Source organism: Netta rufina (assembly GCF_964035555.1).
Source record: "Netta rufina genome assembly, chromosome: 28".
In the NCBI taxonomy this organism is placed as follows: Eukaryota; Metazoa; Chordata; class Aves; order Anseriformes; family Anatidae; genus Netta; species Netta rufina.
In genome coordinates this window covers 2013168-2024779 of record NC_140152.1, presented here as the reverse complement: position 1 = coordinate 2024779, position 11612 = coordinate 2013168, and the positions used below count along the sequence as shown (strand labels likewise).

Genomic DNA, 11612 nt, shown 5'->3' with positions numbered 1-11612 from the left:
AGGACCCCCCTCCTGGCTTTGGGACCCCCCCCATCCCTTCAAGACCCTCCAGTGCCTTCGGGACCCTCCGGTGCCTTTGGGACCCCCCTCGTGGCTTCGGGACCCCTCCATTCCTTTGGGACCCTCCTGTCGCTTTGGGACCTCTCTGTGCCTTCGGGACCCCCCCCCCCCCCGTGACTTTGGGACCCTCTGGTGACTTCGGGACCCCCCCGTGGCTTTGGAACCCCCGTTGTGGCTTCGGGACCCTCCAGTGACTTCAGGACCCCTCTGTGCCTTCGGGACCCCCTCGTGGCTTCGGTATCCCTCTTGTGGCTTTGGGACAAGGCAGGTGCAGGGTCCCTGGGCTGCAGGGTGTGTGTGTCCCCCCCCACCCCCCGAGCTGCAGGTGCCCCAGTGGCCGTGGGACTCCTCGGGGGGCTCTGGGGCACCACTGGCACCAGCCCCGGCTGTGGGACCCCACGTGGCTGCAAAGCCAGGAGGGGGAGCGCAGCCCCCAGCTCTCCTTCCAGCCTGCCCTAATCTGAACTGAAGATTAAAAGGAAGTGTTTTGATCTGGCTCACTGTAACCCAGAAGAAGCCCAGCTGTCCTGAGCAAGATTTTCCTCTATCGGTCACCCAGGTAACACTTTTGAACACCCTTTTCTACAGACTGTCTCCCATTTTTTTGTGTTCCTTCTACACCTGAGTTACCCTCTGCATTTTTTTCCCTCCTGCCCTTTTCCTCCTTTATAGGTCATACGTTGGCAGAGATGAATTTTCTTTCATTTTTCCATTCCTTTGTTACGTGCGTCATGATGCTCCTCACTCACAAGCTGGGGACAGGTAGGACTCTGCCCGTTTCAGATCAGCTTTGTGCTTCCCTCCCTGCTTCCCACCCGATGCAGTGGCTCAAGGTCCTAGGGAGAGATTGCTCTCAGCCCAGATTAACTCCAGGACTAAATGTGGCTTACTTCTTGGCTTGCTTTTTGATGTGCCTCCCCATTTATTTTGAGCTCAGGCAGGTGGCTGGATATATTCAAGTATCAGAAGTGCCAAGAGTATTTGCATGAATCTGCATGCATGTCAGGGATGTTTTGTAAGGGATTAAAGTTATTAAAACTGTTTTCCTTGCCTCTTTAATCAGCTCCTTCTTCCACCAAGCAGATGCTTGGACCACTTGTCTACATGCAGTGGTCAGGCCAGGTGGGAGGGTGCGTTACTGAGCCAAAAGCCTTTCACTGAAACAGCTTGTCACCTCCCCAGTAAAACCAGGGCAGGCATACAAGCAAAACTATCCCAGTGTCCTCCAAATATCTTCCATGCCAGGGGTCAATCTCTTTGTTTTAATCCACAAGAATGTGGGGGTCAGGACAGCATTGTGTTCCTGGACTGTGACAAAAGAGGAAAACCCTGCTGAGATGCTGGGTGAGGTGGCACAGGTTTCCTCAGTGGGGGACTTGACTACAGGCCCCTCCTGAATCCAGGGATCTCAGGTGGTCAGCGAATCCGTAGTGGCTAACGTCGAGGTCCAGCCCTGCATTCTCTAACATCTTCCCCCTCTTTGGAGGTTTGCTTCTAATTAATCTTTTCTCTCCCCCTGCACCCCGGTGCCATTCCCCAGATGGGTTTGCAGTGCCAGCACCCAGTCACCCTGTCCTTGCTGCTGTGGGGGAGGCTGCTGTGCTGCCCTGCTGCCCTGACCTGGGGGCGAGCGCTCGGCCCTCAGAGGTGAGCTGGCTCCGGATGCCGCACTCGTCACTTGTGCATCACTACAGCGAGCAGAAGGGCCAGGACAGGGAGCAGACTCCGGAGTACCGAGGCAGGACAGAACTGCTGATGCACCGCATCCGCCAGGGCTGCATGGATTTGAGACTTTCTGCTGTCCGACCCTCTGATGAGGGGCAGTACACCTGCTTGGTTCGTCGTGGCATCAGCTACAGAGAAGCTGAGCTGGAACTGAAGGTGACAGGTTCGTCAGACACATGTGCTTCTGAAATCTAAAGGATACCTGTAGGTTAATACTGGCTTGGGATAAGACGGAAAAGCTTATTCTTCCAGTCTGCCCTGCACAAAATAGTTGCAACTCCCCATTGGCGGTTTCTGGAATCTAAAAGTAGATCTTAGATTTTGAAAACATGAATAGCTTAACCCATTTTTTTTTTTTTTTAATGTCATCCTAGCCATGGGGTCTGCTCCTCATATCTCCATGGAGAATATCCAAGGAGGCATCAGAATTGTGTGTCGATCATCTGGTTGGTACCCAGAGCCCCAGGTCCTGTGGAGAGATTCCAGCCATCAGCACATACCTTCAGAGGCTGAAAACCGATCCCGGGACGCAAGGGGCCTCTTTGAAGCACAAAGCACCCTCCTTGTCATGGGAAGTACTCCAAAGGACTTGTCCTGTGTGGTGAGGAACATGTACCTCAATGAAGAAAAGGAAACTGCTTTTCGAATGTCAGGTTAGTTGCCCCAGTGCAGGCATGGTGAGACTGGAGGAAAGCTGGGTTTCTGAACAGGTTGATGTCCTGGATCCTCTTGTGGGGAATTTTGTGTTTTGGAAGGTGAGAAAGAGGTTTAATTGGTTCCTTTTTGCTGTGCAAAGAAAAAATATCTACTCTTTGGTGCCTGAATAATTCCAGCATTTTGGTGAGAAATATAATAATTTAAATTTAAATTCAGCTCTCTTCTGGTGCATGAGGTGTCTTTGCATTGTGGGGCCATTGCAAGTTAAAAGTGGAACAGATTTTGTACGTTTACCTTGGTGTACCATAAACAGGATCTCCTGTTTGCTTTGATATGTACTACGATCTGCTAGTGATAGGCTTGCAGCCATCCCTCTTACTGTTCCCAGAAAAAAAAAAAAAAAAATGTAAACTTGGGATTTTTTTTGTTCCTAGACTTTTTACAAGGAGCTTCTCCAGGCATGGTTGTTCCAAGTGTGATCCTAACAGTGTTTGCTGTCATTGGCTTCATTGCTTATCTGCTGAAGATCAAAGGTAAAAGTTTCCCCAAGTTGCAAGAGAGGAGAATCTGGGTTATGGCAAAGAAACTGCCCTTTAGCAAACACATCCAGGTAGGGTGAGCAGGATCATGGGCTGCTCTCTGCAAGCGGAGGAAAATGCTGAATGGAGGAGACAGGAAGTGAGCTTTCTTTTCTTGGGTGCATGAAACTCATGGAGTGGAAAGAGTGAAAGGGAAAAATAGGGACAAGAATGAGGAAAACAAGAGATGTACAGCTAAATTTTATCTGATACTCCTCTGCTAGTCTCTGCAGGATCTCCCTCCATTTCACAGAATCACAGAATCATTTAGGTTGGTAAAGACCTCCAAGATCCTCTAGTCCAACCTTTAACCTAGTATTAAAGTCCACCACTAAACCATGCTAAGTTCTACATCTACACATTTCTTGAAAACTTCAGGGATGGTGACTCAGCCACTTCCCTGGGCAGCCTGTTCCAGTGCTACACAACCTTTTCGGTAAAGAAGTGTCTCCTAACATACAACCTAAACCTCCCGTGGCACAACTTGAAGCCATTTCTCTTCATCTTATCACTTGGAGCTTGGGAGAAGAGCCTGATCCCTACCTCACTATAGCGTCTTTTAAGGCAACTGTAGAGCGTCTCTCCGGGTTTACACATGCTCTGGAGGAAATACTACTAATTCAGTGACTCAGAGAAGCGATGAATGCAGAAGCTAGGCTCTTCTCTTTTATCATGCATATATTTACTGCCCTGAATTTAGTGGAGTTTGATCACAGATGCCCATTGTAAGAAACAGGAACTATAAATAGCTCTGTGTGTTTGTTTTTGCTGCAGTTTAACTTGTTTTTCTGGAGAGACGAAGTCTGGTCAGGGTAATTCAAGAGGCAAGGAGGAAATGCATTTGAATAGAGAGGTAAACAGTGTGTAGCCCAAGACATTCTGAATCCACCTTTGCCTTATAGTTGCCCATTGATTTGGTGACATAGCTATAAACTAGTCCAGAGGAAAGCAAGTTTTGTTTGTGTCACTTCTCATTTGAATCTTTTTTTAATTTTCAGGGTGGAAGAGATTTGCAGACAAACTAGGAAAAGGTAATTTAAGAGCATCTTCAAGGGCAGCCCCTGTTACATTGGTTCAAAAACCACAATCCCAATTTCCCTACCCAGCTCTTCTCATCTTTTGCTTTACTCCTCCCCACCAGCTGCAAAGGGAAGACTCGTGGCTCAAAGAATAGGATGGCTGAACCCTATCTAATTTCCAAGTACCCATGATAAGGGAATCAAAAAAAAAAAGTCAAGTGAAAAAGAGTCTGGGAGACAGTGCGATGAAAACATAGCCTTGAGAGTTCTGCACAGGCAAAGAGAGATGGTTGGGAGCCAGAGCAGGAAATGGTGGATGCAGATACAAGCAGTTTTACCTACTGCAAGGTATCACGGAGGGGGAAAAGGGGAAGAAAGTAGACTCAAAGTGAGAATGGGTAGAAAGGTGTGGTTGTACTTTGGCTTATGTAAAAGAGTCAGTGGTGGTTCAGTTACGGGGTTCTAAGATCCATTTGCAGCACTACAATGCAGCGTTGAGCCAAGCCCTCAAAGTCCATCCTCGAGTTCCTCTTTTTCTAGCAGAGATGATTATACATTGATTATGGGATGGCCTTTCTTCCCTGAAGTAATCTGCTCAACCAGAAGCCCAACTGGGGAGGGAGGCTTTTGTTTGTCTCTCCTCTCAGTGGGTCACCATTTCCTTGCCCCTTCTTCTTCTTGCTGTGCGCTTTTCCTTTCTCTTTCTCCGTTTGTCTTTTCTTGCTTGTTCTTGCTTCTAGCTTGTCATTCAGGAGGTGCTTGGTGTTGGACATTCTTCCTAGCCAAGGCAGCTGGATTGTGAGTTCCTCACCTGTTTCTCACCCAGACAAATGACTGTCACAGCGATACTCATGTTGCTCACTCTTCTCTTTGCTCTTCTATCTCACAGAGAAACAGAAACTTGACTCCTGGCCTCCTTTCTGGTCTTCTATCACAACTAGCAATGCTGTTTATGTTGTCAAACTTCAGTTTTCTGGGAAAGGGTGAGGTGGAGGAGAAATTACCTCTCTGAAACCCAGTCCCCTGAGTGCTGTTCAGCACAGACAGTGCAGTGACAGAAAGAGAATGACCTCACTGGCATTTTGCTGTGGGTCAGAGTCTTCTTCCCGGACTGGGTGCATCCTAGCAGCAGGGTTCATTCCCTGGTGGGGTTCTTCCCCACCACTGCCACCACCCCCATCCCAATCTCTACCCTAAGCCACTGATCAGGTCTCTCTCTCTCCTAGCAAACATGACTCTGGATCCAGACACCGCTCACCCCTGGCTGCTCCTCTCAAAGGATGGTAAAGGCGTGAGATGGGGAGCAGAGTGGCAAAAGCGGCCTGAAGGACCGGAGAGGTTTGATACGTGGTGTTGTGTGCTGGGCTACGAGGGCTTCACTTCTGGGCAGCACACCTGGGAGGTCACCGTGGACAGTGCGAAGAGCTGGGGCGTGGGACTTGCCAGGGCCTCTCTGCAGAGGAAGGGACGGATCCCACTCAGCCCCCAGGAGGGGCTCTGGGCTGTGGTGAAGCTGGACAAAGTTTTTCGGGCTCTGACGTCCCCTAAATGCACCCCACTGCCACTGACCTGCATCCCAAGAAGGATGCGCGTTTCTCTGGATTATGAAAAGGGTCAAGTAGCCTTTTCAAACGCTGATACGGATGTCCTCATCTTCACTTTCCTGCCAGCATTGTTCAAGGGAGAGAGAATCCACCTTTGGCTCTGGGTATGGGATAAAGAATCCTGGCTCAGGTTGTCTCCCTGAAGCACGGCCCTTAGAGAACCTGTATTAGTTTAGCCTTGACTCTACATTTCTGAAGACTTCCTACTGAATTAATTTGTGAACTGCAGGGTCAATATTTTAGGATGGCTTTGTCGAACAGCAGGCTAACAGGCGAGCAGGGGTCAAAAGGTGACAGGCAGCTTAGAGAAAGGGTTTCCCTCTTGGGAGGGCAGTAGTCCATGCTGAGCCTTGCTTGCAGTTCTTCCACGTGTTGTGTAACAGCTGGGTGGTCCTAAAGCAATTCCTACTGGCTGGCGCTTGTTTTTTTTGAAGGTGCACAGACTATGTGTTTCTATGAATGGAAAGAGATGATGAGAAAGCTTGAGCTTCATTCACGGCTGTCCACCTACATGACATTTTAGGCCAGGCTCTCGTCTTTTGGCACACAACAGCAAGATTATGAGACCAGAACTCAGAGTTCCATGACCACCACTCAGCACCTTTGCCTTGGTTTTGCAGCTTGTTGGAAATGTCCTGTGCCAGAATAACCACCAACCTCAGGATGTGGTGGCTCCACAATCCCTTTTTTCCAGCAGGTTAGCTGTTGTCTGAGGTTAGCCCACCACAGTCCTTTTTGGCACCACTCAACATGGGGCTTGAAGAAGTCTTGGGAGAAACAAAGGTGTGTTTTTTGCAGTAGAAGGTGTTTTTGCAGTGGAAAATTCCACTAACCATGCATACTCAAAAATGATTGTGTGGCATAGCAGTGGGGGGTATGTTAAGCAGATAAGGGGATGGTCCCACTGTCCCAAAATAAGGAGTTTAGCTAAGGAAAACAGGATGAGCAGTACGAAGTCAGTAAATACAAAAATCACGGACCCTCTAGTCACAAGAGAAAAAGGAAAAAAAAGGAAAAGTAGGAATTAATAGTTGGTCAAATCAAATTGTACACATACGGTATAGAAGTGCGTCGAGTAGGTTGTGAACCTGTTGTACTCAGCCAATGAGGAAACAGGGGAGAAACCAGGTGTCGGGTAATACAGAATATAAGGTTATGATAAAATTTTACTGCGTGCTCCTGCTTGCAGGACTCCCGCCGTTGCAATCATGAATAAAATAGCTTCACAGAAGATCCTGTCTGAAGAAAATTATTGAGATTTTTTTCTCACATTATTTTGCCTCTAGGGTTCAAGAGGAGGCTTGTAGGGCAGTCTAGAATGCCCTTGAAGGCCTCTAGGACATCCTAAAGGAACCTGGGAGTCACTGGGAGGCATTCAGGAGCTAGAGGGCACTGGGTGGCCCTGGTAGACCTGCAGAGGATCTAGAGTGCAGGGGAGGACCACAGGAGGGCTCAAGTGTGCATGAGAGTGCACTAGAGAGCCCTATGAAGCCTCCAGAGGGCTCTAGATTCCAGGAAGTGTCCTTATTTTGCCTCCAGGTTACAAGAGGAGGCTCATAGGGTGTCCTATAGTGCCCTGGGAGGCCTCTAGGGCATCCCTGAGGATATTGAGTGTCACCGGAAGGCTGTACACATTGGCGCTAACCCTAACCCTGACACTTTTTTGTGTCAGGGTTAGGGTTACAGCTGTCAGCCCCTCTGTTGTTAGCTAGCCAAGTGGCCTCTGGTAGATTTATGTCCCAGTGTTTCCACACCCCAGCACCCAGTGCTCGTAACATAGTCTTTAACAGCCCATTGTACTTCTCCACCTTCCCAGAGGCTTGCGGGTGATAGGAGATGTGATACACCCACGTTCTCTAAGAGAGAATGAGCAGAGTCCTGTTGCATGTGGGTTTGCAAAAAGGCTCCCCAAGGGAGTTCAGGCCTACCCAAAGGCTTCTGTTAGGAGCACTTTCTGATGGGAGAACTTGGCAACAGCCATGTTTTCTTGGGTCATACTTAGGGTTAGGTTTATGGATGTTTTTTTTTTGAAAGAGAGAAAGTGCAGAGTCAGAGCCTCCCTGGGGCTGCATTGCAGGGTCACCAGGACCGATCTGTGCAGCCCCATGCCCATCCTGGTGAGGCCGTAAGGAGCCTCTTGTCCCAGAACTCACCTCACTTGGCTCACACGAGGCAAGTTTCTGTGCACAAACAAAACAAAAGCCCTGGGATTTGTCCATCTTCGGCTCCAATACAAAACCTTCTGCCAGCCCTCCTGGAGGCAGTTAAGGAAAGCTGCCCTGGGAAGGCAGCATACATGGCTCGTTATCACAGAGATAGCCTGGGCCCTCCCGTCTCCTCCAGTAACAACACAACAGCCCAAAGTTTGTCTCACTTTTATTTACATAATTGCACAGCCCGTTTCCCCATGACACTGGAATGTGGCGGGTCAGAGACACTGATTTCCCACATTCACAAGCTGAACATCTCCTCTGGGAAGGAGGAGAAGAACTCAAAGAGTCACTATTGGGTTTTGCAGGGGCACATGCAACAACTCCAATTATTGGCAACTACAATAAAGACAATGAAGCAGAGTGAAGCCATGGCCGTGCAGCAGCACAGGGCCAGGTCCCATCTGCCCCAGCCAGGGACTTCTGGCTTTCACAGTTGCATATTTGGATCAACAGTGGGTTTCCTAGCCGGAACACTGGCTCCTTTAAGTCCTTACTATGGGAACGTGGTGTGGGAGTGCACATCCTTACATACCTGCCAGAACTAGATGCGTTGGAAGACAAAGCTCCTGGGAGGCAGCCAGGGCTGGGAAGGTTAAACCAAATCCCCAGATTTTTGTTGCAGCGGGAATGTTTCGGTGACACGGGTTTTGTTAGGACAGGCTGAGTGCAGGGGTACCTAGGACAAGGCAGGGTGGTGCTGCGGTGCCCACTGCCAAGGGAAAGGAGGCAGCACCCGCGTTGGATCTGCAGCTCCCTTCCCGCAGTGCAGCCAGCAGAGCCGGGGGCAGAGGGCCCACTGCATGGCCTCAGAGCACAGACAAACCTCCACGCAGGGGGAGCAGCAGGCAGGAGCTGGGGGCAGCAGGAACAGTTCCTCTGCACGAGCTGATTCAAAGCGAGCACTTGTAGGATGCTGAGGCTGGACTGAAGAGGCCTCCTCACTGCAAGCCTCCAAGAGCACTAGGGGCCAAGCCCCCACTTTGTGACAGCTGAAAGGCAGGGAAGGTGCCCAGGGCAAGCAGCAGAAGGGAACAGGCCAGACAGGGCCAGAGAGAGGGGAGCAGAGACACACAGCCCGGCTGTGCCACAGCATTCAGCCCGTGATCCAACGAGACCCTCGTGCTCAGAGCAGAGACCTGCCCAGGTACACAGCTGCACAGGTGTTGCTGCAGGATGTGCTGGGGTACCACTGAGCCGCATGAATAACCATGGGACAGGAGATAAAAGGAGGAAAGCAGACACAGAGCCAGCCCTGGGGTTGGAGCAATCCCATTTGGAGAGAGGATACTGGCCACTGCTGCTCATGTCCACCAGGGACTTCCAGCCTAGGGTCAGGCAGAAGAGAAACAAAAAAAAAAAAACAAAAACAAAACCACAAACAACCAAAGAACAGGGGCACACAAGGAAAAATATCCAGCTTTGCAGCTAGAAGGAAGCAGGAACAGCACGTGGTGCTGCGAATTCAAGAAATTACAGGCCTCAGTCTTGCAGGGCATCAACTGATCCACTTGGGATCAGGAAAGGAACTGAGGGACATGCTCTGTGACCACCCACTGCAAAGACACCCTTGGAGCCTGCCTCCTCCCTGCTTTCTACCCTCACTGCTGCGGGACCAGGAGCTGTCTCATGCTTGAGCAGCTGCACTCAGCAGAGCAGTGCCAGTGCTGGCATCCTTACGGTCTGTTCTGCAAGCAGGGCTCGGGAGAGCACAGCACCAAACACAGGCATTGCCTGGCACAGCAGCGAGGAGCTGGAGAGGCACGGACTAACACCAAGCTCAGGAAGAGGGAGAGACTCTGCTATGTGCTAGAGACCTGCAGCAGACTGGCCACTCTGGGGCAGAGGGGTTTGGGAGCTGGGCATGCTGGAAATGCAGGAGGATGAAGGAGGAGGAGGAAAGCCAGCCCTGCAAGGAAAGGGACCCGGAGCCTGCACGCCTCTGGGAACCAGTGAACTTGGGGTGTTTTGCTAGAGGACACATAATGGGCAGGCAGCGATTTCAGGGATGAATCAAATGACAGCAGCTCCTCTGCTGCCAAGGAATGTGCAAATAAAGCGCACAGAGACAGCCGAGATGTCCTGCCGAGAGCTGCAGAGCATGGCCTGTCCCTGGAAGGTATGTGGATAACTGACACTACAAGAGGTCCAGCCTCAAGATTGTGTAAGGACGTCAGCAAAAACAGAGACTCCTATTCTCAGCTTTTGGGGTTGGGAAAGAGCCTTTCTGAACCCTTTAAAAGGAAAAGGCAACGGTGGGTTTAGCTAGGATGAGCCGTCATTTCCCACCCTCAGATCCTCCATCTATCTACCTTTGTCAGACAAGCCAAGAGCTGAGCGCATCTGAGTCCTGGGGATGAGCCAGGATCTGCAGGGAAAGCATTTTGTGAGATCACGTCTGCACAGGAACAGATTTTCCGCTTTTGAAACTTATTTTGAAATCCTCAAAATTACAGTACTTTACAATACAAAATGTCTCCATTCAGTATTATGTCATTTTACTCCTTCTGGGATTATAATAATTATTAAAAACACATAACTTTCTAGAAAGCACAGAAACACCACGAAAGAGACCAAAGAGTAACGGGAAAGGCTGCTGCAATATTATCAAAACCAATTTAGTGCAAAGGAGAAGGGACTTTCGAGAACGGTCAATGAAAAGTGTTCTTTATACGCTCATTTAGAGAAAAGGCATAGATTTAACCTCTGAATGAGATCAGGCTGCCAGCTTCTATACTGAAGCTTAGAACATCAACACAAAAGGACTGAAACACAATATTCATGGCCATTAAAAAATAATATTATATATAGATATATATATATATATGTGAGAGATTTTCCACGTACGGTATTTAGTTATAGCAAAGTGTCCCTGCAGACAGGCGTGTTCCGCCATCTGGCTCTTTTGGGCCGTTTCACACGACAGACCTTTATCCTCTGTGTTTGCCATCGTACGAAGTACATGCCGACCGCGAAGTCCCTTCGGGTGGGACGACTGCTCCCTAGTGCCTCCATGGCTGCTGCGCTCCCTGCACGCGTGTGGGGGAGACCCGGCCCCTTCTGCTTCTGCTGGCCCCGGGGGGGCCGCCCTCACCCTGGCCGCGGGCGCAGCCACGGCTCAGACGGTGGTTTCGTCCGCGGTCTTCTTCAGGAGCTTGGCGGAGAGCAAGGAGTGGGGCACGGGGTGAGGGCTCCGCGAGGCCGGGATCATCAGGCGGACTTTCTGGTTGGTCCTTCGCCACTCCGAGTACAGCTGGCAGTGGTAGCGGAACGAGACCTGGCGGGCAACAAGGCTGGTTACAGGCAGAGGGCCGGGGAGACACAGAGAGCATCCACCCCGTGCAGGCTCTGCCCAGTTTTTGTCCCACCAGCACCCCCCTGATGAGGGACGCAACCCTGACCCCAAAACAGTTTGGGGTACTCCGTCACCCAAGCCTCTAATGAGGAATAAATTAATTCGTGCTAAATGTATAAGCTTGGCGTGGCCAAAGGAGCTTTCTGGGCAGCAGCAGGATGGGACTGGAGGTGCCTGCAGCAGCCTGGCCCAGGGGCAGCAGCTGGCCCTGCAGTTTCAGAGCAGCCCTGCAAGGGGGAGCTTCGAGCTGCACTTTCCGCATGGGCTGCGCCTCTTGCCGTGCCCTTCTGCAATCACAAACCCCACCACAGACTTTCTCACAGCTCCTGCCAATTCCTTAGCTTTGAAATTAAATGTTTCTAGATGATTTTATTTTTTCGAGGAAGGAATAAAAGCAGCATATA

At 50.3% G+C, this 11612-nt stretch overlaps 2 protein-coding genes across 4 annotated transcripts in view; one reads left to right on the top strand and one right to left on the bottom strand.

Moving 5' to 3' along the window:
• Nucleotides 1–45: 45 nt before the first annotated feature.
• On the top strand, nucleotides 46–6799 carry LOC311219600 (butyrophilin subfamily 1 member A1-like). The gene is made up of 7 exons (XM_084302800.1): nucleotides 46–619; nucleotides 733–822; nucleotides 1601–1948; nucleotides 2160–2438; nucleotides 2877–2975; nucleotides 4019–4051; nucleotides 5266–6799. Exons 2-7 carry the CDS (start codon nucleotides 750–752, stop codon nucleotides 5784–5786), a joined length of 1353 nt encoding a protein of 450 aa, XP_084158926.1. The 5' UTR covers nucleotides 46–619; nucleotides 733–749; the 3' UTR covers nucleotides 5787–6799.
• A 1219-nt stretch (nucleotides 6800–8018) lies between these two features.
• The window catches only part of MARCHF2 (membrane associated ring-CH-type finger 2), a 34537-nt gene continuing 30943 nt past the window's right edge, over nucleotides 8019–11612 (bottom strand). For all 3 annotated transcript variants that reach the window (XM_084302809.1, XM_084302811.1, XM_084302810.1), the window contains exon 5: nucleotides 8019–11130. In XM_084302809.1, the coding sequence (XP_084158935.1) occupies nucleotides 10972–11130 (159 nt within the window). In that variant the 3' untranslated portion in view covers nucleotides 8019–10971. The remainder of the gene's footprint in view (nucleotides 11131–11612) is intronic.

Coding starts and splice junctions, on each gene's coding strand:
- LOC311219600 (XM_084302800.1), top strand. CDS start 750: ATGAATTTTCTTTCATTTTTCCATTCCTTTGTTACGTGCGTCATGATG. Junction 823..1,600: donor CACTCACAAGCTGGGGACAG/GTAGGACTCTGC, acceptor GCCATTCCCCAG/ATGGGTTTGCAGTGCCAGCA. Junction 4,052..5,265: donor TGCAGACAAACTAGGAAAAG/GTAATTTAAGAG, acceptor TCTCTCTCCTAG/CAAACATGACTCTGGATCCA.